At 33.1% G+C, this 26196-nt stretch overlaps 1 protein-coding gene across 1 annotated transcript in view; it reads right to left on the bottom strand.

Moving 5' to 3' along the window:
- LOC149426034 (bumetanide-sensitive sodium-(potassium)-chloride cotransporter-like) overlaps positions 1 to 22507 on the bottom strand; it is a 161142-nt gene extending 138635 nt beyond the window's left edge. The window contains exon 1 of the mRNA XM_089642941.1: positions 21691 to 22507. Within this exon, the coding sequence (XP_089499067.1) occupies positions 21691 to 22158 (468 nt within the window). The 5' untranslated portion in view covers positions 22159 to 22507. The remainder of the gene's footprint in view (positions 1 to 21690) is intronic.
- Positions 22508 to 26196: the final 3689 nt, after the last annotated feature.

Genomic DNA, 26196 nt, shown 5'->3' with positions numbered 1-26196 from the left:
TGTGTGAGACGATTTATGAATGTGAATGAGGTAAGGAGTGCGTGTGTCAAAGACAGAGTTGTTTGGCGGTTTGTCCTCTCTGCCTAACCCTGCTGAGAAACGGCATGATGGTTAGTTAGCTACTTTAAACCCTGTGATATGTGTGAAAGTATCACATAATATTATGTAAATTAAAACAACCAACCAACATGAAACCTACTATAATTAAAAACAAGATTATCGCGTTAATTCATGCGGACTAGAATTTTTGCAATAACGAATTGTGTGTCATTTTTTAAAAGAAGATAACATATAGAAAGCAATACAAGTAATATGCAAATAAAAAAACTCTATGTTCTTCATCATGCGGGTGTTTCAGATTATTTATTTTATGAACATGAGAAATTAATTACGAGTAAATCCACAAATAGCCATTCTCGGCATTTTCTTCTGAACGCATGGGGAATTATGTGTAACGAATTGTAATTGTAATGAGTGTAACTGTTTCTATGCCATATAATCTACGTACGCCTTATAAATCGGCTTTAAAACGGTTTAAGGTCGTTAGCACCGTGCATGAATGATGATAATAATAATAATATTATAGAGCAGAAAATTTTCAGTGCATGAAGAAATAAAAATTATCGAACGAAATTATTTTTTTATTATTTTGTAAAATTATTAACCTCAGCACAGGCTTGTCCTAAGTGAGGTTAAAAATTCTAACTTTAAAAAAATAAAAGAAAAGATGAGTTCTGACATCCTTAACTTTTGCAGACATGGGCACATGAATCTTTGAAATGTTCACTTAAAAATCTGAATATAAGACAAGAGGTCAATATTTCATCTGTTCAATAAGAAAAAATCTAATTTTGTTACTGTAATATAGTATTTTTAAATGTCTTACTTACTATTCCCTTTTGTCAAACTGAAAATAAATTAATTAATTAATTATTATTATTTATATTAATAATAATTAATTAATTAATAATAATATAATTAATTAATATTTATTATTGAATTGTATAATTTAAAAAATATATATACTGATTTTATTTTATGTGTGATTTTCATAATATTGGATACATAAACAAAAACCTAGCTAACAAGTACTCATTAAATGTAATATTAAAACAATGAAAAAATAATAATTCGACTTAGGATTGTACCTTCCTTCTCATGGACTGGAGTCAAGTGCACTAACAACTATGCCAAATGCCAATCGGGTAGGGCGTACATTTCTTTCGTATATAACTGCTTTAATGTCACCCGATCGTCAAAAGTTGAATTGAATGCAATGTCATCGACAAAGAGTCTATCGGCTGAGTTTCAGCTCGATCGCATGTCGGGAAGTGGCTCAATTCCCTCTTTAGAGAATAGCATTAATTCATATCCGAAAATAGAGATGAAATTCAAATAAATGTATTAAAAAATGGTTTTGAAATTTGGTGAGACTGAAGCGCTTCTGTTTGTTTTTTCAGCGAAATATGTAGGAATACGAAATAAAATAAAAATTAAATTTAAAATACAATCAAAACAAGTTATATTATAGGAACATCGTTTATTTCACTTAGTAAACAGGAAGAATGGCACTTTGAAGGTTTCAAGTGCGAATTAAAATCGCTGGCACTGTAAGCATGTTCTTGATCACATGGTAAGCAGATGGAATTCCAGTTCACAGACACAATATGCTACGATTTCCGTTGTAGTTATACAAAGCTCGTTAAAAACACATTTATAAAAAAGCTCGCCAAGTGAGGCGCTACACTAATTCCTATAATTAGTACACAAGCTATATAAACATGCCTATATGTTTTATATATTTATGTGAGAACCGTGCAAAAGTCCAAACTGCTTGCAACTGTATGAAGTGCTGCCTGACATAATTTGCCGCAAACTTCTCAGGCTAATTTGTTCGGCTTTTTTAACAAACAGCTACAATTTGTTAGCTTTGCGGAACCGTCTGATAAAAATCGTTGCGTCTCCCTTACCGTCATAGTTAAAGATATGAACTAAACGGTGTTAGAAAGAAAAAAAATATCAAGCTTTATTTAAAAAATATAAAAGTTAACCGCAGAATAATTAAAATGTACACCTTAATTCAACCAAATGTTCCGAACGCAATTTGAGAAAAATATTTAAGAAAATTTGTTAATATTTCTTAATTGTTTTTATATCTATTAAACGACAAAAAGTAAGGTAATATACATATTTATAATAAATTTCGCTATCTGTAATTTTTTTTTTGTATGTATGTTTTTATTTATTTATAAAATTACATTTTTATATCTAGTATTTTTTTTTTTTTTTACAGTGAATGCCTCACAAGAGTCCCAACTGCTCCCGTCTGGAGCCAGTGAGACTATGGCATCCCCAATTGGGGGATGTTGTGAGGCTGAAGGTAAGTGGGGAAGGGAAAGAGGAAGGTGGGGAAGTACCTGGCTACTCAGATCTAGTCACTAAACACGGCTAAAGCCATTTGGAGCAACGTTTCAATTCTGAATGGTGGTCTTACACCAGGGCGATACTGGTAGTATCTTCCACTCTGGAACGTGCCGCAAATATACTATATATTATTTTAATTAATTTTAATTAATTAATTGTGAAATAACACAAATTAATCAAATAAAATGTATTTGCGCACGCCGGGTTCGAACCCGCGACCTTCGGAATGGCAGTCCAATGCGTTACCACTGGACTATGCCGGCCGTCATAAGTATAGTATAAACCTTTTAACTTATTTCGATTACTTTAAGGACACTATACAATACATCTAAAACTTAATATTTACCTATAGTATTTAGACATAACCCACGAAAAGCAGCAAGGCTTTTAGCTTATTTAACATGTGCCGGTAATCCATTAAAAATCTTAAATCCTTTAAAATAGAGATTATTTTGGATGCTGACAAATTCGTTTTTGGAAGTCTAAAATTTCCACAGTTTCTCGTGAGGTAGCTATGTATTCCGAAATTAAAATTAACATTCAACATGTATTTTGTTACTTCAGTCTTTAGACGAAAAAATCGTTAGGTTAGCCATTTTTAAAACTTTTTATCTTGATTTAAAAAAATACATTTCTATATCTAACAAGCTGTACCCCACCACGCGTTGCTGTAGCTCAGTCTGTCTATGCAGATAGAGAAACAATCGTTTTGCTTTGAAGTCAAAGAGATATTGTTAAAAATTGTTAAACAAAGCAGGTTTTGATTTGCCAAACACCCGCGTATTCGAATGTAACGTTGTGTTAAAATTTCAAAGCAATCGGTGAATAACATTCGGAGATTTACATAGATAATAAAGTTTAAAAGCATTTTTCATCACCTTTCAAAAATAGTATTTAGTTTTCGGATACGTTCAGATATATTCCATTTATTTGGATTTTACTGAGAAGCGGAAATACGCACAAATGCTCCGACTTTCTGACAGCATGCTTAAGAAATTTAACGGTCAATATGCCAGAGGCCGTGAGTTAAATTAGCAGTCAAATTTTTGCGATGAAAAGCTCCGAGGGTAAATGACTCAACGGTTATCCCTTTGTGCAGTGGTATACAAAATATAAAGATAGGTACAGACGATAAAACGTTGGCGTAGGTCCGGTTAGGTAACTTGCGTGCCCTTGAATCGAAACACGATGGTCTCAATTATTTTTTTCATTCACAGATTAAAATTTTAGGTTTTATTATCAGTTTTACAATGCTTTAAAGCTTCCGCTTTCCGAATTTATACCGAATTACCTATAACATATTTCTCTTTTGAGTTTTTCAGTTCCTAAAGAAATATATGTTATTTTTGAAGATATTATCTATAAATTTGTAGATCTGAAATATAAATTATATGAAATTTCCTCGAAAGAAAAAATTCCAAAGTAAGTAACTATTATTTAATGTTGTCTATAGGTTTTTTACTCTCTTTTAAATGAGTTGTGTTTTATTTTATTTCACAATTCTCGCTAAATTATGATATTTTTTAATATCAGCGCGCTTCCCCTAACATTCGTATTTAGATGTCTCTCTGTCAAACTATCTCTTTCTTTTTTATGAACTAATTATAATTATTATTATTAATTATTAACTAAACAGTCTTCAATGCTATGAAATGTTGAAATCCTATTTGTTAGCTAATCAAACCTTACTATTATCAATAATATTACATAATATGTATCATTACAAATTCAATAAAAATTATATCTGTGGCTCGCTTCTAAAAGGGTCAATGTCAGTAATATAAAAATATTTTTTTACGAATTTGCTTCAAAATATTTAAAAATTCCAAAATAATTTTTTTTATTTCGAAAAAGGATTTTTCGATGGTGCCAATGTAACATGCAAAATTACTTTTCTTAAAATTGAAACTGTCTAAAAAGAGCATATACTACGAAAGCCTCTTGAATTTTTTAAAATTGACATGGGTCTTTGAAGCAAGCCACAAATTTAACTACATCCACTAGTATCATCAACCAAGAAAACACACATCACTACATTCATTAGTATCTAGGATTTATCATCAACCAAGAAAACACATATCACAACATCCACTAGTATGTAACATTTATCATCAACCAAGAAAACACAAATCCCAACATCCACTAGTATCTAACATTTATCAACAACCAAGAAAACACAAATCACAACATCCACTAGTATCTAACATTCATCATCAATAAATAAAACACCCATCACTACATCCACTAGTATCTAACATTAATAATCAATAAAGAAAACACACATCACAATATCCACTAGTATCTAACATTCATCATCAATAAAGAAAGCAGACATCACTACATCAACTAGTATCTAACAATTACCATCAACCAAGAAAACACAAATCACTACATCCACTAGTATTTAAAATTTATCATCATTCAAGAACACTTTAATGAGCGCTGAAACCTCCTGAAAATAACCATTTTTTATTACGTCTATTTGAATTTCGATTTTGTTTTTGTGTCAAATCTTGTAAGCGAAAATTAACCGACTTCCCGACCTCCGATCGAGCTGAAACTGGGCAGATAGACTCGTTGTCGATGAAAATGCATTATATCAACTTTTTGTGGTAATCACGTACACACACTTGGACAATCATTTCTCTGAAAACGGCTGACATTACACCAGTTACATACTGAATAAATGTCGGTCCCATCCGATAGGAGTTTGGCGAGGTTAGTAGAGTTGTCGACTCCAGTTCCTGGGTAGGATGGTTCAATGCTCAGCCAAACCAAAAAAAAATAAGATTTGAAAGACATGAAAAAAATATGTATTGTAGAAAAAAAAAACTTTGTATTTTAATTGTTTTCTTTATTTTTTTGTAATCCAAATCACAGGATTATTTGTGATAAAATAAAAAGTAAATATTTATTTTGCGTACAGATTTTCTTGCATTCATTTGCCATTTCATTAAATGCTGATCTGTTTTCCGACGTTCGAGACGTGTTGTAGGTACGGTAAGTCACGTTTTTTCGTCGAACTGCTTCGTAGCATTGTCGACTGAACCACGGCTTTGAGCCTACACCAGTCTGTTTAACAGAGGATTGAATGATGCCATCCATCGCGGATATGATGACTTCACCAATTTCCTGGGCACATCTGGAAGGATTCGAAGTCTGAAAACAGACATCTGACATGTGCTCGCAGACCAAACCAATCTGCTAACTTATAGTGCCACACTTTTCTCTTCAGCCTCTCGTTTGACGGTTTAAAGTTAACAGGGATTGATGTCGTCACCAGGCAGTGGTCTGACGATCCTAAAGGCGCTGTGACCTCAATCCTGTATGGCACGGTGGTTAGGAACAGGTTTAACACAGATTGGAGCGATGAGCCTGGACATCAGGAATCCTTGTACGCTCCTGAACCATTTGTTCCAACCCGTGACAAAGGATCTGTTGTTCCAGAGAACTTCAACCATAGTCAGTTATGAACATTGAAGTCCCCTACAACCACAAACTCGGCCGAATAATATCAATAGATAGCTCAAATTTTTTAAAAGATGTGTCTGATTCTTTGAAGTTTGGAGAGCGCTATAAACAAGCGTAACGTCACAACGTACAGTGGCTTAAATTTGAGCGCTGGCGCGACATCGGCATGTTCCCGAAATGATTTTTTTTTTTACCAATGTGTTCTCAATTAATCACTGACATTAAAAAAAAAACTATTGAAAATAACATCCGCAGCGAACTTACTAGGTAATTACGCACAGAACTGAGATGTTCTGGCGCGCAACTATGCTGCTGTATCTAGGCGAGTTTGAAGGCGTGCGAAATCAGGTTGTTTGTGTACTTATTTTACAAATAAAGTATTTTTAAAAATCACTTAAGATATTCTTTAAGATACGTGCTTTATTTAAATAACTAAAAAAAAATTTTCATAAATTATAACTGTTGCCTTGGTTCAATGTTACTTTTTTTCTTTTTTTTTTCATTTTTTTCCAATTTTTTGCCTTTAATGGAGTAGGAATAAAAATATTCACGAGTCTTCACGCTAATTTTAATAGGATATTATTGCTGTGTCTTTTTTGTACACGGAAAAAAAAATCACCACCAACTTTAGGCAGCCACTCCGGTAATTCCATTTTTAAGAAATGATTGTACTTAATTTTCGTCAATTTTTTTTCAGAATCCAATATTTGACTCCGATATGTCAAAGAAAGATCAACTGTATGTAATATTTAGTTCTGCGTACTCTTAGAATAAAATTTAAGTTATTCACAATTATTCACTGTCAATTTAAATTAACATCTGAAACTCAATTATTATGTAATTAGTCGCAGAACAGGAGTACACTGATATTCGGGCGCGCAACTATGCTGCTGTATCTAGGCGAGTTAGAAGGCGTGTGAAATCAGGTTGTTTGTGAACTTTTTGTACAAAAAAGTACTTTTAAAAATCACTTGAGATATTCTTTAAGATTCGGCTATGGAGGCATACACGTCCTTTGGCTTTGAACTTACCTTACGAGGGTAGAGGGTACTTACCCGGGCAGTCCAGATAGGAGGCGTATAGAGGCTCGGCTATCTGCGTTTCTTTGGTATGTACGTAATACACATTTTTCTGCGTTTTACCACGTGTATATTATGTAAATGCATTGGATTTTTTAGACCGAATGAGCGGCACAAATGTGGTTAAATACGAGTGAAAAATAAGTCAGCCTATTCATATATTTACTTCCAATAAAGTAATGCAAGTACTTAGAAAATAAATCTATAAACATAGGTAAACATTAGGAGAAATAAAGAAAGTAATAAATAAATTAATTAAGCACAGCGGAGAAATCCCAGTACTTAACCATATTTCACATAAGAAAAATAATACGATCCATTATCGCTATTTGAACCGCACAGGTATCATTATCTACCGCAAAAACAAATGACAGAGGACAAGGTATCAATTACCTTCCTTCGTGACGTTAATTAAGGGATATTAATCCATGGCACTGTTATTTGACCAAGCCTAATAAATTTATCCGATCTACATAGATATGGATACTTTTTTACAAAATTTCTTTCTCCGAAACGAGTTTTTGTCGCCAAAACTCGTACATTTTAATCTCGCGATGTTTGCATGTAACAGAAACTTTTAGAGCTCTCATTTTCGAAAGCTAATGAAATTCTGATTGCTGTCAACAATGACTATAGAAAACATTAATTTCCACCGTCACGTACGAAAAATTAATTATTAAGAAAAACATGCTCAAAATAAAATAGTAAACGTATATTAGAAAAATAAATCACAAGCTTTCGAAATTATGAACTCCCTAACACCCCTGCTGTATGTCGTAGATCTTATTGTTATTTTTTTTCGTTTTCATTCTAATCGCGTTAATTAAAAAAAATATATACATATTTTTTGTTCTCATTTATCACTTTCTTTTTATCATTTTATGATGTAATATTTGTGTATAGTTTGATTTATTTACGTACTAGATAAAATGCAGAATTTTTCGAAATCAGACGCTGACAGTGACGTTCCTCTTGTTTTGAAGGTCAAATGTGCGAAATTTCATCAATTTTTTAATAAAACTGTAGGTTTGTATACAAATCAAATCCACGCCGCTCGCCACAGATAATCTTCTTCATATAAATAGATAATACAGAGTTTTCCAATAAGATGTGTTATTTTGAATAGTCCACTATTTCGGTAGATGTTACTTTTGAAGCTGTCATTTTTTAACATTTGACAAGTAGAAACTACGCCATTTAGAAAAATGGAACGATACACGCTTCAACAACAATTGAAATTATTAAAATTCACTTGAGTGAATCAAATGTAAATCATCTTGAGTGATGAGGCCCATTTCCACCTCGGTGGCTTCGTCAACAAGCAAAATTGTCGCATCTGGGGCTCGGTAAACCCAAGAGTTATTTTTGAAAAGCCTCTCTATCCTCAACGTGTGACTGGTGCAGTTGATGGTCCGGCGGAGTCATTGGACCTTACTTTTTCGAAAATGAATCTGGAGCAACAGTTACGGTGAATGGATTGCGCCATAGAGGGATGATTAATGATTTTTTAATGGCCGGAATTAGATGGTATTGATCTGGAGAACGTTTACTTTCAAGAAAACGGCGCTACGTGCCACACAAGCAAAGAAACCATTGATCTTTCACGATTGAATATCAAAATAACACCTCTTATTGGAAAACCCTGTATAACGTTCACAGATAGATAATATGCTTTTTGTTTTGAGAAATGAAGCAATGTAAAGTCGTCAAAGTTATGATTGTTGCATCACTCACTATTTACAAACAAATACACCATTATCAACAATTTTCCTAAGTTAATAAATTACACGCAGAGTTCAAAAAGTAATAAATTAACTAAGTACAAACCAATTTACCATAAAAATTCATTGCGTAAGTTATCGATACCTCAAGGCAGGGCTTTTCAACCTACTGGTGTCGTACAGCAAACTTTCTACAATATGTTGGGGGACTTTTTTTTAAATTTCATTTATGTGAATATAGTAAATATGTTAGAGTACCAACTACCCGGAGCCAGTGTGACCAGGGCACCCTTAATTGGGGTATGTTGTGAGGCTGAAAAGAGTGGGGAAGGGATGGAGATGGGGAAGAGGAAGATCCGGGTGTAGATACCTGGCTATTCAGATCTGGTCATCAAACACGACTAAAACGTTACGATTATGAATAGTGGTCTCTCTCCACGGCGGTACTGAGAGTATCTTCCAGTATCATGACGGAATGCGACAATATCATTTTTTTATAAGAACACGTGTTCCGCTGTCCTCATAAAACATTCGCTTTTAACAAACATTTTACTAGGAAATCTTTCAATTCATTCGTTAAAGGCCTGCAGTCCCGTTCTTAACAGGAAAACAATTAAATAGACCAGTTTTCTCCGTGTACTACTCCGAACGTGGTGCAACTTATCTATATAGTACATTCTCAGTAATCCGAACCCACTAGTATCCGAACCTTTAGTAATCCGAATCACCGGATAATAGGGAAGTGATGGAAAACACAAGACGTTAACCATTGAAGAAAAAAGTGTAATTTTCGCTGAAATTTACGTAAATTGCCTACCTTTATAATTATTATAGTAATTGGTGATTCATCGAGCGATGAGGAGTGTCGACGATATTAATTGATAAAGGATAGAACTCAACCTGAAACAGCCTGGTAAGGAAGAGGGATTTTAAAAGTTCCAATATGAGAACCGTTTGTTTTCAGCGGTTAAACTTCGTCATAATATCAGGAAGAGTGTACTGACTCTAGCAATTCTATTTACAAGTAGTATGTTCGTATAAAGTTCCATGCTGATTGAAGTGGATAATCAAAAATCGCAAATTAAAGCATCTTAAAAATAAACTGCAGTCGTTGACATTTTGGTACATCGCTATTTATCATTATTATTTCATGAATTTTGGTTTTGCAAAAAGAAACACGTTCCTCTTTTACAATCAAAGACAAAACGTGTAATATTGGTGATATCTATGCTTGAATTTATCTATAAAGATCCAGGAAAACGTCAAAGTTTCAAAAGTTTCGAAAATCCTCCAGAAATCCGAAAATTCGTTAAACCGAACAATCTCGGGTTTAAATCGTTCGAATTCTAGAGACCATACTATGCAGTACTCATGATTATAAAAAATAATTGCTGTTTTTTTAAATTACTTGTTAAATTTCGCAACTATTTTATTCAGTTACATCCAGTGATTTCCGCCGAAGTGTTCTGTGGCGTTCGAAAAGTTTCCGAACCACTGGTCTAGTAAATTTCGCAACTATTTTATTCAGTTACATCCAGTGATTTCCGCCGAAGTGTTCTGTGGCGTTCGAAAAGTTTCCGAACCACTGGTCTAGGGCCTAGGGTGACAATGGATCTTTCTGCTCTCTCGGGAGGCGTGCACAGTGCACTTGAAACCGGTTCGCTTTACAGAGACCGCACTAAGATAATGCCTATAAAAATACGATGGTTAATATTAATGGTGGTAATATTATTTGTGTTTAATTTGTAGAAGTTTACGGTGTTTTGGATAGTTAAACACTAAATCAAATATTGGATGTCGTAGTTAACCCCTCAGGCTAATTTGTTCGTTTTTAGGAAAGAAAAAGCTCATATTATGGTCTCATAGAAAGTGTTGTGTCTCCCTTGCAGTCATGGTGAGAAATATGATTTAAACGGTGTTAGAAAGAGAAAAAAAATGCGCTTTGTTTCTAAATCTAAAAGTTATCAGTTTATAGAACCACCACAGAAGAATTAAAATGTACAAGAAACCAAAGTTTTCAGGTTCCAACCGCAATTTTTTTCGAAAAAAAATAATGAAATTTTGTGAATTTTTCACAAATTATTTTTATACGAATGTCAAAAAAGTGAGATCAGTGTTTAGATGCAAAAACGTAGGGTGAGACATTTTGAAAACTTTTTTATGTTTGCATTCAAAATGTCAATAATAAATAATATTAAAATTTGAAAGCATATTTTATCACCTTTCAAGTACATTTTTAGTTTTCAGACATGTTTGGAAATTTTGCATTTATATTACATTTTGTTGCAAAGCTGAAATAAGAATGCCAGAGACATGAGGGGTCAAGTCAGTCACAAATGTTGTGTTTTTATGTGACTTTTATTATTGTGTACTCACTACAAGTTTTTAATACTGGGTATACGTATACGCATTTCATATGTAATTCGTAATATACTCGTATTAGTGTTGACGAAATATTTTGTGAAATAAAGTTTTTAAGTACGAGTTATGAAATGGTTGTGACCGATTTGTACTATTAATTTCAATTTCCAAGTAAGTACCCACTCAATGCAAAGTCATGTGTAAATATACAACCCCTTACTGATATGTAATTATCAACTATGGTTTGTTTAGCATTTATGTGCACACGTTAATATTTATAAGGTAATTAAACAAAAGTTTGACTATGATTTTGGGCTAAGAAGGCATTATACTAATAAGTCATGGATGCAATGTTGTCTTTATTTTTAAATTAGACCAATTAATTATCTTTATGATTAGTTTTTTAGTTTTATGTCATTTTGCGCTACCTCATTTTTTAGCCAACGTTTCGGACAGCACTATAGTGTACATCATCAGGGCAGATTTTATGGATACTTTCGTAATCCTCTAACTAGCTAAGACTTATAACATCAGGGCAGTTATTTTTTTTTCATTCTCTACATTTCATGAAGTGGTGAATCATTGAAATTTACTGAATTTAAAATTAATGTTCTTTAGCTCATATGGGTGGTGAAAAGGTTACCTGGCTATTATAGACTTAGAGGCCTTGTGTTTTTTCGGTAGGGAAAAATTTGTTACCTAAAAACCCTACTAATATTGCATGTTTTAGAGCATCATATTCTTCAGCTTCAGCATCAACAGCAGCCAACCGCGGCTATAATAATAATAATTATTATTGGATTATTTGTATAGCGCCGTTTTCGTGAGAAAATCACCTCAAGGGCGCTTAACAACTTAATGCATGCATTTAATCTATTCCAATCACTTATAACTTATTCAACAGAACTACTCGTACCAAAGATATATACTACATATGTGCACGTTTGTGTTATGTTGGGATCGGGGGGGTGAATCAGGGCAAAGGTGAAGTGTGTTCTTATGTACGAGTATGTAGATGTGATACCGTGTTGCCAACTCCAATCCTCCAAAAAGCTGGTATTACAGTATAATTTAACATGGTTTTCTGCGTTTAGTTTTGGTTTAGTCGTCAATTATCAGATACAAAGAACTATTGAGTTTAGCCCCCACGTCTTTAGTAATGCTAATGAGATTTTTATGAATTTCAATTTCCTACGTAATTAGGTGTGCTCTTATGTATTTTGAGTCTTTCCAGGACTTCAGAAACAAGTCCAAAATATTGGCCGATTTCGATTAAATTCTCGACAATTGCCGATTTGTCAGGGTGGCCGAGTTTACGTGCTCGATATCATGGAGATTATTAATTATACATGATATTTGAAGGATAACATGTAATAAAAAATCAACCCGTAAAAATAAACTTTTTTGTACTATAGTACCTAAATCTTAAATGTTTTTTGACAACGAGTATATCTGCCAGAGATTCAGCTCGATCGGATGTCGGAGAAGTGGGTTAATTTATATTTTTTTCAAAGACGATCAATTTTGTAGCATCTTGGTGCATTTGTTTAATGTTGGTAAGTAGAAATATTACAATGAATGTTTTTAAAGTGTTATTTAATAGACCATGTACCTACCTAGTGAATGTTATAGTCAAGACGTAAGGGTACCATAAATCAAATCTTTAACGTTTTAATAGGATGTATGTAATTGGTTGTTGTTTTCAATGGAAATTTCAAAAGATAATTCGTAATGGAACCATACGCATTTATTTGGATGGATTTATTATAAGTTAGCAAAAAAAAATTAAAAATGTTAGAACATTTACAGAAAATATCTTATTACGTTTGTTTTATCTTTTTTATATGTTTTAAGTATTCAGTTTATATTTATAGTGTGTTTTTTGAGATGAAATTTGTATTTTTATTTATATTTTTTGGTATTTAAAACTTTACTCCTAGTTTGATAGTTGAATTGCCACATTGTTTTTTTTTTTACTTTTTGGATTTGGGAAAATTGAGATTTGTCCGAGCTATGGAGTTCGGAGAATTGAGGTTTGTCTGAGTTTTCTTATATTATTTTTAAATTGTCTATATAAATAAAAAACTGTTAATGTTCGTTTGTTCAAAATCTTAAATCTCCGAAAGTTATTCAGCGATTGCTTTGAAATTTTGACACAAGGTTGCATTCGAATAAGCGTGTGTTTTTATATAGGTATCACTGGTGGCAGGTATTTTTTTGTTTTAAAGAGCGCCATCTATTTGACTTAAAAGCAACACGCACTATTGTTTCTCTATCTGCACAGACAGACTGAGCCTCAGCGACGCGTGGCGGGGAATAGCTAGTTTAGAATATTATCGTTGTTAATTTGTAATGCTGCATGGTAGACGTATAAATCGTTTAGTTTTCTGATTTTACATTCTTTAAACAGCAGTTCTCGTTAATATGTACATACAGCAACATTTTATTTTTAAATTTTACGTATCAATATAATATAAAATCATTGAAGAAGAAGATACTACTAACAAATCTAAACGAAGCATGAAACAGAACAAGACAAAGAAAAAAAGATAACGGTCACAACTAGGAATCTAACCCAGGATCTTTTGACCTACCGGAACAGCGTCTTAACTACACGAACATTGGGGACCTAGTCGAATTTGTCGATAACATATTTCAAATTCAGAAAAAAACAATATCATCTTGCAACAAATTTTTAAATAAGTGTATGGTTTCAGAATGAAAATAGGTTGTGTATGTTTTTTATAAGTTCCTCCCCATCCTATAATACCATATTGTATTATTGGCAGAAGGCAAAGTACGTCATTCTGAGTAAGTCTTTAATTAGTATGTGTCTTAGGGCCAGTCGTTTCACAAAATTTCAACAATTCATACAAGTCAAATTTCAAATTAAAGTTATGTGAGACAATTGGCCAATAACGATATAATAATAGAACATAATTAAAACATTTACAGAATAAATCAACATTGAAACTTGATGAATTTTTAAAATTTTGTGAAACAACTGGCCCTTAGAAATCTCGTTTGAGTTGCCTTCAAAATTATCAACGCAGAGTTCTGCACAAAAACATCGTATCCCAAAAAAAAGTTAAATCGTATTTTTTTTTTAAATTCGGTTACATTTAATTGACCTACCGTTTTAAATTTGTTAATTCTTTCATAACTAAGTAACATTTCGTATATAATATTTTTGTTGCTCCGTTTGACTTTATAACTACTAGGTCAATGCTGATAAGAATTAATAACATATTTCTGAGTATAAATAATAATAAATATATAAATAAAAGATGGGGCAAAAGTAATGTCATAATGTGAATCTACCGGCATTTAAAAAAATCTACTCAACGTCATCAATTTTACACCTTCAAATAAACTTTCAGTGAAAACACAGCCCATTTTATTTCATTTCTAACAAAATTTCATCTAATTCACATTATGACATTACTTTTTGAGGAAAAAGATGACGAAATTCACGTTGCATTAAAACAACTGACCGGAAATTGGTCAAATAAGCAGTAACAACAATGCCGGTGAGTATCGCTCCATTGTTTGCCGTTAACTAATTTTGTCTACAACATAAATGTCACAGCACAATTATATTTGACGAATTTGCAAAAATTACGACACATTCACATTATGACATTCCTTTTGCCCTACCTTGTTTAAATGGACTAAAACTATTTTGTTGCAATTTTCCGGTAGATGTAATTGTTGGACTGATAAAAAAACACACACAATGCATTGCAAAATTTAATTTGTAAACAATAAAACTGCTGATAAAAGGAAACAATACAAAATATCATTCAGGTCTTTCTCACTTGGAAAATAAGCGTGTTATTTATTTTCGAACGACTCACAGCAAATAACCTTTTATCTTTTTCTCACTAAGCTATTACAAACTTGTTAGTTACTATATCTGATGCATGTAAGTGCATTTAATCGCAATTTTTAATCATTTTAAATATACAATAATAATTGCATTTGACAACACTTACTCTAGCACAGTGGTTCTTAACCTGGGTTCGATCGAACCCCAGGGGTTCGGTGAGTCAGTCTCGGGGGTTCGGTGGAGGTCAAGACCCCCGACTTATATGATTCGTGGTGACACGCCCCGCTTGTCCATCATTGGCTGCAGGTGATCACGCATTGCAAACTCTCTCGATGGATACTTCCCTACAAGAGAGTCATATCCAGCATGGGTGAGACAGCCGTTCATGAAACCCTTGATGAAATCATTGAAATTCAGCAGAGCCAGGTTCAACAGCAACTCTTCAGAACAACATCGCTCTCAAAGTTTTGGTGTCAACAAATAGAAACATACCCTGTTATTGCTAAGAAACCTCTGGAGATTTTTATACCGTTTGTTACGACATATCTTTGCGAGCAATCCTTTTCGAAAATGCTGGATATTAAAACGAAGAAGAGGAATAGACTTTGTTGTGAAAATGACATGAGAGTGGCACTTGCCAAGGTAAAGCCGCGAATTTCTGAATTGGTTTCTGAAAGGCAACAGCAGAAGTCACACTGATTTGAAGTAAATATTAATTAATATGTTTCATGTTTTGATTAAACCATTAAAATTTAATGTTTTGATTTTTGTTTTTTATTTTTTTTTCATTTTGTACACCTATATATAAATATACCATGTTTTGAATTTGTAAAAATCTAATTATATTTTTCAAATTAGGAGGGGTTCGGTGAATGGGCATATGTAACTGGTGGGGTTCGGTACCTCCAAAAAGGTTAAGAACCACTGCTCTAGCATGTACTTACTTATATCAATACGACAAGCAAGTTTTTTTCGCTCCGTTAACGAAAGGTGTCAGGATTTATGTTTGCATATAATACATTAGAATTCGCCGGTAAATATTGAAAATAATAACTAATGCATATGCTTGCCAATCAATATTCTTAACATGAAAAGTTTAGTGTGGAAATTAACCATGGCTTCGAACAACGAAACGGCTTAATTATTATAAGCAATAATTAAAAATAAATACCGCCGACGGGAATTGAACCAGCGAATTCTGATGTCCGGTCAGGTGCTCTGGACCACTGAGCTACGTCAGCTTATTTCTAACACGCCAAATAATTCAATATGTACTAGTACAGTAAATATTGAACATATTGTACACACTTAATTATTGCTTGTAAAAATTTGTTATCCTTTGTGCTATGCATAAAAAACCTTGTCTTATAAACATTAGTTAATAATTAAAAAATAACGAGACAGCTTTCACAAAAAATAAGAAACAAAAAAACTTTATTGAATAATCTTGCAATGAAAGATATCGTAGCCAGTAAAAATATGCGTTAGGAAAATGAGGGTAATGTTGGCAGTTCTTATTCGCAATATGATGACGAGTTAAATGTGTCCGAAGCGGATAGGGTTGAATTAGCTCAGTGGTAGAGCAAAGCCCCTGCAAGGCTGAGGTCCTGTGTTCAATTCCTGCGATATATAAAAGTTTCTTGATTTATCTGTTTCAAATTTTCGTTTCAGAGTCGCTAATATTGCCTTTAATAATTATATACTAAAGACTGAGCTTCTACTTGTTAAGTTCTTATAAAAATAAATTAAATAAAATCTCATATAATAACACTTAAAAACAAAAACTATTCATTTTAAATTCTTAAAAAATTAGATAGATTTCTACAAATTAAACTCAGTCAACAGTCAGAGGTCTATATTGTGCTGCAGCAGATATACTAGGATAAAAACAATGCAACGATAACTCAATATTTCAAGTGTGTGGCAACGTTTGGTCTATAATACCCTGATATTTATATGCACGTTAAAAAATAAAATGTATCCAGGTTATATGTTAAAAATGTTAGTATTAATAGTACAGTCCATGGCTATCCCACGAGAAGCTGCAACGATTTTAGGCTTCCTAACACAAATTTATCGGCAACACAATACAATATTTATTGTAAAGGTTTCAAATTGATCAACGTGGTTTGAAGCCCACATCAGGTGAAGTATTCCCTCATGTTGGAGAGTGTGCAGAAGAAATTTCTGAGATTCCTGAGCGAGTATGGCTACTACCCGTTGCTCTATCCTACTGACTCTTGGGCATGCTCGGTATGAACCATCTACGGGTCAGAAGAGATGTGCATATTGTATCACACTTCTTCAAACTGATTCGTGGATGGCTTTAAAATCCGACTATCATGAAGATTATTGGTTTCTATGTTCCTGATGGTTATCCCCGTCACCGACAGCATATACTGTTTTATCTCCCGGCCTGTAGGACTAACTTGCCTGTAGGTCATGCCGGTAGGGAGAGCAATCTTGCTGTTGAACAGAATCAATTGTTTATTGTTTATTGTAGTATTTTAAGTAGGTACATAGTTATCTATGTCCTAATACAATCCTTATATACATATAATTATAGTTACACATTTAAAATGAATCAATCACATATTTTCGTAATTTAATTTTAAATGTTTTTATGTTTTCTTCTGATTTTATTTCTTCTGGTAGCTCTCCAAATATCTTCAACGCTCCGTACATCAATGACTTTTGACTCTGTGTTTTTTTCCTGAAGGGGAGTCTCAATTCATTTCTTTTCCTCGTCTCATGTGTGTGTTTGTTCTGTAGTTTATCAATTTTTCTTAGGAATTCACTAGACGTATGGCCATTGATTATCTTGTAGATTAAAAATATGGTATTAAAGTAAATAATTTGTTTAAATGACAAGATATTTAACTACTTCAACATGTTCTTAATTTTTGTGTATCTATTTTTCTTCAATATGGTTCTCATTGCTCTATTTTTTAGAATTGTCATTTGTTTCATTAAACCGTCGATGGATAAGAATAGGATGCTGCTACAGTAATTTATGTGTGGTACAAACATTGCGTTGTACACATTTTTACTAGAAACTGTGTTAAGGAATCTTCTTATTCTTCCCAACAGTGAGATTTTTTTGGCAATCTTTTTAATAATTTGTTTTGTATTTTGAGCAAAAGTTAATTTGGAGTCAATTATTACCCCCAAATATTTCATTTCAAATACTTCTTTCAATACTTCACCGTCTATCAATATGTCTTTTTTTGTTTGCGTTACTCGTTTTCCAGTGTTCATGAATTTTGTTTTGTTTACATTCAATTTAAGTTTATTTTTCTTTAGCCATATTGATATATTATGTAGGTCTTCATTTATATGGTTCATTATGAGTTCATAATCTTCTCCTGTTATATATATCAGTGCGTCGTCTGCAAATAATCTTATTTTACAATGTTTCAATACTATTACCATATCATTAATGTACATTATAAAAAGAATAGGTCCGAGAACCGACCCTTGTGGTACTCCCAATGTAATCTTCACTGGTTCTGTCTCACCCACTTTTGTGGTTCGGATAATTCGGTAATTCGGATATCGACATATTTAGCATCGGTGAAGCTGCCTTTAAAAGGCAAGCTCTATTGATGCTGGTATAGTTGATACACCGCTTATTTATTATGTAATACCATTTTACAAATGTACTTAAAAACGAATTCAAATGTAATTTTTCAATGTTTTTAAACGAATAAACAAATTAAATTGAATTGAAATTGAATTAAATATTAAGGAAGCAAAAAGTCTTTTCGTGGGTTATGTCTCAATGTTGTGAAGTCCAAATATTAGTACTCGTACGTAGGTAATAGAATATTTTAATAGTAGTTTTAGAATAGATGTACACTAGATATAAAATGTGAAATTTTATAACTACATTCAAAAAAACATATGTCAGTACATACTTAGGATATTTTTCTATATATTAAAATTTTTGAAAGCATAGTAATATTATTTTATTTTATTCATTTTGTAGTCAAGTTAAATTTGATGGATGAAAAATATGAGTTTGAAGTTACGTGGGTAACGGTTTTATTTTTTGTAAAACTTTTTTTTGAAAGTACCAAGTTTTACTATACATATAGTTAATCTCATAATTTTTTTTTAAATATTTCAATTGTAATACATTTTTGATAATTGATGTACTTTATCAGAATTGTTTGCATTAGGTATGTTGTTATGTATTTTTCTGTTATTGTTTGTTTTGTCGTTATTTTATTGGTCAATGACATAACTACTCTGATCACTGTCATATATGCATGTATAAAGACTGTTTATAACGCTAATAAAAAATAAATAAAAAAAATCTATATGTGTAACAGATGTAATGCCTTACGAATGTATTTTAATCTGTTGCTCGGCCATATACATTCGAATTAATTAAACGACATCCATTATTACTAGACCCTTGTTTGTGGAGGTACAACAATGCATAATTACGATGGGTGTTTTTTCTGAGGTGTACCTACTAATATAATATATATCAGTCCCTCGATTGTGAATAACAACTATTGTCACGAGTCAAAATAATCAACCAGAAGTACAGGGTTTTCCAATAAGAAGTGTTATTTTGAATAGCCCGCTATTTCGGTAGATGTTACTTTTGAAGCTGTCATTTTTTGACATTTGACAAGTAGAAACTACGTTATTAATAAAAAATGGAACGATACACGCTTCAACAACGCATTGAAATTATTAAAATTCACTTGAGTGAATCAAATGCAAATCATCTTGAGTGATGAGGCCCATTTCCACCTCGGTGGCTTCGTCAACAAGCAAAATTGTCGCATCTGGGGCTCGAAAAATCCAAGAGTTATTGTTGAAAAGCCTCTCTATCCTCAACGTTTGACTATTTGGTGCGGTTTATGGTCCGGCGGAGTCATTGGACCTTACTTTTTCGAAAATGAGGCTGGAGCAACAGTTACGGTGAATGGATTGCGCTATCGAGAAATAATTAATGATTTTTTATTGCCGGAATTGGATGGTATTGATCTGGACAACGTTTACTTTCAACAAGACGGCGCTACGTGCCACAGAAGCAACAAAACCATTGATCTTTTACGATTGAATATCAAAATAACACCTCTTATTGGTAAACCCTGTACTTAATATAACAAATAAGGAACTCCAGTCCCATTTTTTTTAAATCAATTATTTCCTTCTAACTTAACTACCAGAGTATTTTTTGTTAGTTTTAATACATGAAATAATTTTCAAAATTTTATTTTTCGGGTCTCCAAAATGGACGTGACCAGTAACGTGACCAGTCTCAAAAATCCTACGTTTTTATTTCAACCGGTGCTGTATGTTGTTTGGAAGTCGAGACATTTTTATTCTTAAGATTACCCGCTTTTAACATTAAAGCACACTAGTTAAAATGTTAGCAATTCGTCACTAATGTTATTGTATTGAACCAAAGTGCAAAAATACATCCATGACCGTACCTGATAGACAATTTACCGGTATTTTAAAGCCTGCATTACTACGAAAGAAAAATAAATTGTACGCCATAGATATATTACTCATGTAGACTGGTTGTGAGGTCATAATCTGCAGATTCAGTCGTACCAACAAAACGGGGTGTTTTAATGTGATGGTATTTTATTCGCTTTTAAATGACGATTTATAAATTCTACCTCTTTTAATATTTAATAACACTTAATTATTCAGAATCAATGTTTATTTATCTATATGAATATATTTTAGAGTCATAATATTTTTCACTGGAATCCCTTATCATCTTTTTTTTATTTTTTTTTATAGTGAATACCTCACAAGAGTCCCAACTGCTCCCGTCTGGAGCCAGTGAGACTATGGCATCCCCAATTGGGGGATGTTGTGAGGCTGAAGGTAAGTGGGGATGGGAAAGAGGAAGGTGGGGAAGTACCTGGCTATTCAGATCTAGTCACTAAACACGGCTAAAGCCATTTGGAGCAACGTTTCAATTCTGAATGGTGGTCTTACACCAGGGCGATACTGGTAGTATCTTCCACTCTATCTTAATCTAAGTCAATAATTATGATAATGAATAATTTAATATACTTATATTCAACAGGCTGCATACGAAAACGGTATAAAATGGGTGATCCGTCTAAATATAATATACTCTACCGTGGATATAACGAAATAAGTTCAATTACACATCTATTTTGTTATAGTTCTGTTCTAATTTGTGTTTTTTTTTTCTAATATACCTACATTTAGTATTTCCTTTCAATAAAACATTATAACAACTAAGTGGTGTTTTTTCAAACTGTCGAAACATGATTTCATTGGCCCAACGCATTGCGTAGGTACCGAAAGATTCTCATTGACCCAACGCATCGCGTAGGTACTGAAAGATTCCCGCTGAAACTTTGATAGTTCGAAAGCGTATTAGAAAAGTTTGAGAATTCCGCTGCACGCATAGATTTAAAAAAAGAACATTTAATTACTTATAAGAAACAACTATATATATATATGTCGAGGGAGATAGTAGAAGGTGCATTTAAGTCCCATTTTTTTCTAAATCAAAGTTAAGTTTGGAGGTTAGGGAATAAGCAATTATTATTAAAGTAACCCAAACTAAGAACGTAATAATCTTTTTTGTGCAAGTTTTTCCATCTCCCCAGACTTAAATAGTTGTTTAGTAGTAATTGTGTCGAAATCAAATGTTATTAAAAAATTGCGTGCGAGCAGTGTAATTCGGCAATTTTACCGGAGTAATTATTTACGCCCGGTCTACTAAATGTAAAGTCAGTTTAAAAAGATAAAACGGGTAAAGTAAAAGGTAGCTAATCATTTAAGGGCTTACCTGGAATCTGGTAGTAGAGGGATTATCTTTAAACCTTGATGGTTTGTCGGTGTTCCTGAAACTGCTCTTTGTGATCTTGGCCCTGTTGCCGACACTGGGTACTATCTTAACTTTTTCCGACACCTCAATGAACTTGTCGGCTTCATCAGAAGTGGGATTAGCAGTCGTTGTGGATATCACTTCACCGGCTTTGAACGTCAGCCCTGCCTCTGCATCATCACCATCAATCTTCTCAGTCACAGGAAACTCGTTCAACTTTGCATTCCCGTTGTTGTTGCTCATATTCTTCGCAGAACTGATCTTTCTAAACCTCCCAATGATCTCAGGAACTTCAGGATTCTTATTAACAGAATTATCCACAGTCAAATGATCCAATTTTTCTTTATTTCCATTGTTTTTTAAATGCTCCATTTCGATAGCTTTCTTCGCTTCCGCGTTCCCGTTCAGAGCAGAATTCTTTGCGAACATACCCCTCTTTGACACAGGCGAAAAAAAGAATAAGTTAAGTCAAAATTTAAGAAAAAACTAATAAAAACATCACGCGGCACCGGTAAAATAATCCATCAAACGTCAAAGTCGCAAAGCGTCTTCGCAAAATTAGAACTAGGTATTTTGAATTGTTGTATTATGAATGAAAGCCGCGAGCGGGTGTTGCCCTGCGTCTAACGGAATATTTTTAAATTTTATTTATAGATGGCTGTATATTTAAGATTTATTTGAAAGAAGATAGGTAGGTACTGCGTACCTATTTCTGGATGTAAACACGATTGTCGGAACACACGTGTTCGTTGTGGAAAGAGCGGACAGCCCAACGGACAACCGATAGCTCCCGAAGCGCGGAATAAACTAAACTGACTTGCATGAAGAATACCGTAGTACCTAAACAAAAGTACTTACTCGGTGCGCGCACTTTGCTTAGGAACTAGTACCTACCTATCCACTACCTACTGAAGAATCGTTTGCACGACCAGTAAAAGCCGGTGCATATTTTATTAGTCTTATGGAAATGCACAATGATTTATGCATTTCCATACTGCATACAGGTATACAGTACGCATTGCATTATCTTAACTCCTTGGGCTAATTTGTTCGGTTTTGGAAACAAACAGCTATTACCCTTATAGTCAATTGTTCGCTTTTCGAAATAGCTCATATGGTCTCATAGAAATCTTTGTGTCTCTCTTACCGTCAAAGTTAGAAATATGAAATAAACGGTGTTAGAAAGAGAAAACACCAAGCTTTATATTCAAATTAGAAGTTAACCACAGAATTATGAAAATATTCACCTCTATGAAATAAAAAGTTCCTACCGCAATTTAAGAAAAAATAATAAAATTTTATCAATTTTTTTAAAAATAAAATGAGATTGAACATACACACCCTGCGGCCTTCTGTTCCAGAGGCCTGAAGTGTTAAACTTATGGCATTATTTTGTTGCTGGATCGTTATCTATTAGGTAGGCACTTATTTACTAGACCTTATTAATATTTTCTAATTAGAAACTTATTTTAATAAATAATTGATTGTTGAATCAATTACAGATTTATAATTGAGTCAAAAATGTATGAGTCAGTTTCGTGTCGAATAATTTGGAAAGTAAATTACGTGGTCAATTGGGGAGGCAGGTTTAGGTACCGCCGCCCGGGGAACCATTTATTGAATAACCATCACCTCTGCCATAGGTCACTGCAAGCGTTTCGCTTCGTTTGGCGATTTAGCAGGGCGAGGCGTGACAGATCGAGAGAGGCTAGTTTGGAGAGACCTTCGACATATGACCTCTCCGACTGGTCTCTCGACCTATAGCCTAGACTTACGCCGCAGTGGTAGGGATATATTCATATATTTGTCACTCCTGATCAAACTGATCCCTAGATTCATACCCAACCTGCATACCTTTTCCCTTCTCAAAACTTCCTCTCCTTAAAAAACACCCTCCACACAGCATCCATAAAGATGACTGCTCAGGGAAATTGTTTTCCTCAGGTGTGTTAATGTAAAAAATTATTATTGAAACGCCGTTAAATGGAATGTTTCCCTCCAAAATTTCTGAATTTCTATTTTTATTGACGCGCGGCGTTTGTTTGATTTTAATACGAATTTACAGTATTCTTTCAAGACTGATGAAAGTCTGCTTTGAAAATCTCTCTGTAAATCCCTAAAGAATGCTAGTATAAAATTAAAATATATTATTTGTTTCCAATTTATATAAAAACATATCATTTTACACAAAATGCTATTGACATGCCTACCAATGGACAATGGACAATTTCAGTGGGAAGTAGTTTAATTGTAGGCAGATGAATCATCTTAATACGGTAAAGATTGGCGATTAATTTCATTAATTCATTTAAGATATATATCCAGCCAACATAATTCTAAAATTAATTCATTAAAATTAATAAGAACTTCCTTCTTCTTCTGGCGCTAGTAAAATTAGATTGTTAATGTTTATTTATTTATTTATTTATTTATTTATTGGTAAAGGTAAGAGACAAACAGCTTATACATAAAATACAAATATAAATATATACATGTTAAAAACAGTCAAGCCAAAAGAGTCTCCTATATTAATATTGATTGGAGATGGAGTTTTATTGCATAAAAAAAAAAATAATAAAAATAAAAAAATATATATATATATATTTTAGGTGAGGAGGGGAGGAATAGGAATTTAGGATGAGGATAGGAGATGCTCTGGATACATTCCATACTATAGTATTAATTTTCGATCGTACGAGTTACTTCTATTCGATATTTGTGAAGTGTATTGCTAAAAATATCTATGTTTTGAAATTTAGTATTATATTGGGCACATATACGTGGAATTGGTGAATTTTTTCTAAAGTTAGTTCTACATGTAGGTAAATGAAACAAATGGGATTGCCGTGTTGATCTTGTTGGAATATGAATATTTATTAAATTCATTAGCTCTGGTGAGTCGAGGCCATTGTTAAGAATTTTAAATAATAAAATTTGGTCAAAAACCAAACGTCGTGTATGAAGTGAGTTGAATTTGTGGTAATTAATAGAATCGGCGTAATTTGAGAAATGTAAGTTTTGTTTATAATTAATGTGTTTAAAAAAATTTTTTTGAATTCTTTCGATTCTTTCAATGTGGGCTTGGTAAAAATGAGTCCAGATCGGTGTGCAGTGTTCTAGGTGGGGACGGATGAACGCTGTGTAAAGGGAATATAGAGTCTTAAGGTTGCGGAAAGGTTTCGTTAAACGTATTATAAATCCTAGCATTTTGTTGGCTTTGTTGATGATTGCATCAGTGTGTTGAATGAAGTTTAATTTCACATCCAGTATTACCCCAAGGTCTCTGATAGAATCTACTTCTTTGATTTGTGTCCCGTTTAATGTATAATCAAAGGAAATTTTATTTTTGTTACGTGTAAATGATAATTTATTGCACTTTGAGGTATTTACTACAAGTTTATTTGATTCACAGTAGTTAAAAAGACGATTGAGATCCTCTTGAAGTTTAATGCAATCTTCGATTGATTTGATAACTAAGTAGATTTTTTTATCGTCTGCATATGCTAGGTAATTGGCATGTAAAAAACATTTGTGAATATCATAAATATACACATTAAATAATAATGGCCCTAAATGAGAACCTTGAGGTACACCGGAGGGCACGGAAAAGAAACTGGACTTAGTTCCCGCAACTGATACACATTGAAGTCTGCACCGAAGGTATGAAGTGAGCCACCGAAGTAAATCACCATGGATGCCTATTTGACTTAATTTTTTAATTAAAATGAAATGGTTTACTTTATCGAAGGCCTTAGAGTAATCAGTGTAGATTACATCTACTTGGTTTCTATTGTCCATATTGCTCGTTAAATATTCCGTGAAATTTACCAAATTTGTTAGTACCGATCTTTTTTGTAGAAATCCGTGTTGTTGGTTTTGTATGTTGCGAACAATTGTTGTATAAATTTGATCGTAGACAATTTTTTCAAAGAGTTTACTAAATACAGTTAGAATTGAGATTGGGCGGTAGTTTACAATGTTGCTTTTAGAACCTGTTTTATGAATAGGGATTATAGTTGCTTCTTTAAACTTTGTAGGAAATTTTCCTGCTTTTAGTGACATTCTAAATATATTAGTTAGGGGGTATGAAAGATTTTTTGCACATTTTGAGATAAAGTATGGCGATATACCATCACTGCCAACACCCTTACTAATGTCTAAATTCTTCAGGTATTTATTGATCAAAAAATTGTTTATTTGTACGTTCCCAATCGGGTTATGATTATTCATATAGGTAAAACTATCGACTATACTGGGATCATTCGTGTCCTTATCATTAACGTAGGTGGACTGAAAGTGTTTAGAGAAAAGTTGACACACTTGTTGAGCACCGGTGCCTGACTCATCTTTAAGGTGCATGATTTGTGGGATGCCATTTGTTTTACTTTTGCTTTTAGCATAGTTCCAAAGTTGTTTATTATTTATAAGAATATTAGATTCAACTGAATTTATGTACTGAATAAAGCA

The sequence above is a fragment of the Hesperophylax consimilis genome, chromosome 2 (assembly GCF_061612785.1).
Source record: "Hesperophylax consimilis isolate HC1 chromosome 2, BYU_Hcon_1.0, whole genome shotgun sequence".
In the NCBI taxonomy this organism is placed as follows: Eukaryota; Metazoa; Arthropoda; class Insecta; order Trichoptera; family Limnephilidae; genus Hesperophylax; species Hesperophylax consimilis.
The sequence above is the reverse complement of the archived record's forward strand: the minus strand, read 5'-3'. Positions and strand labels throughout refer to the sequence as shown.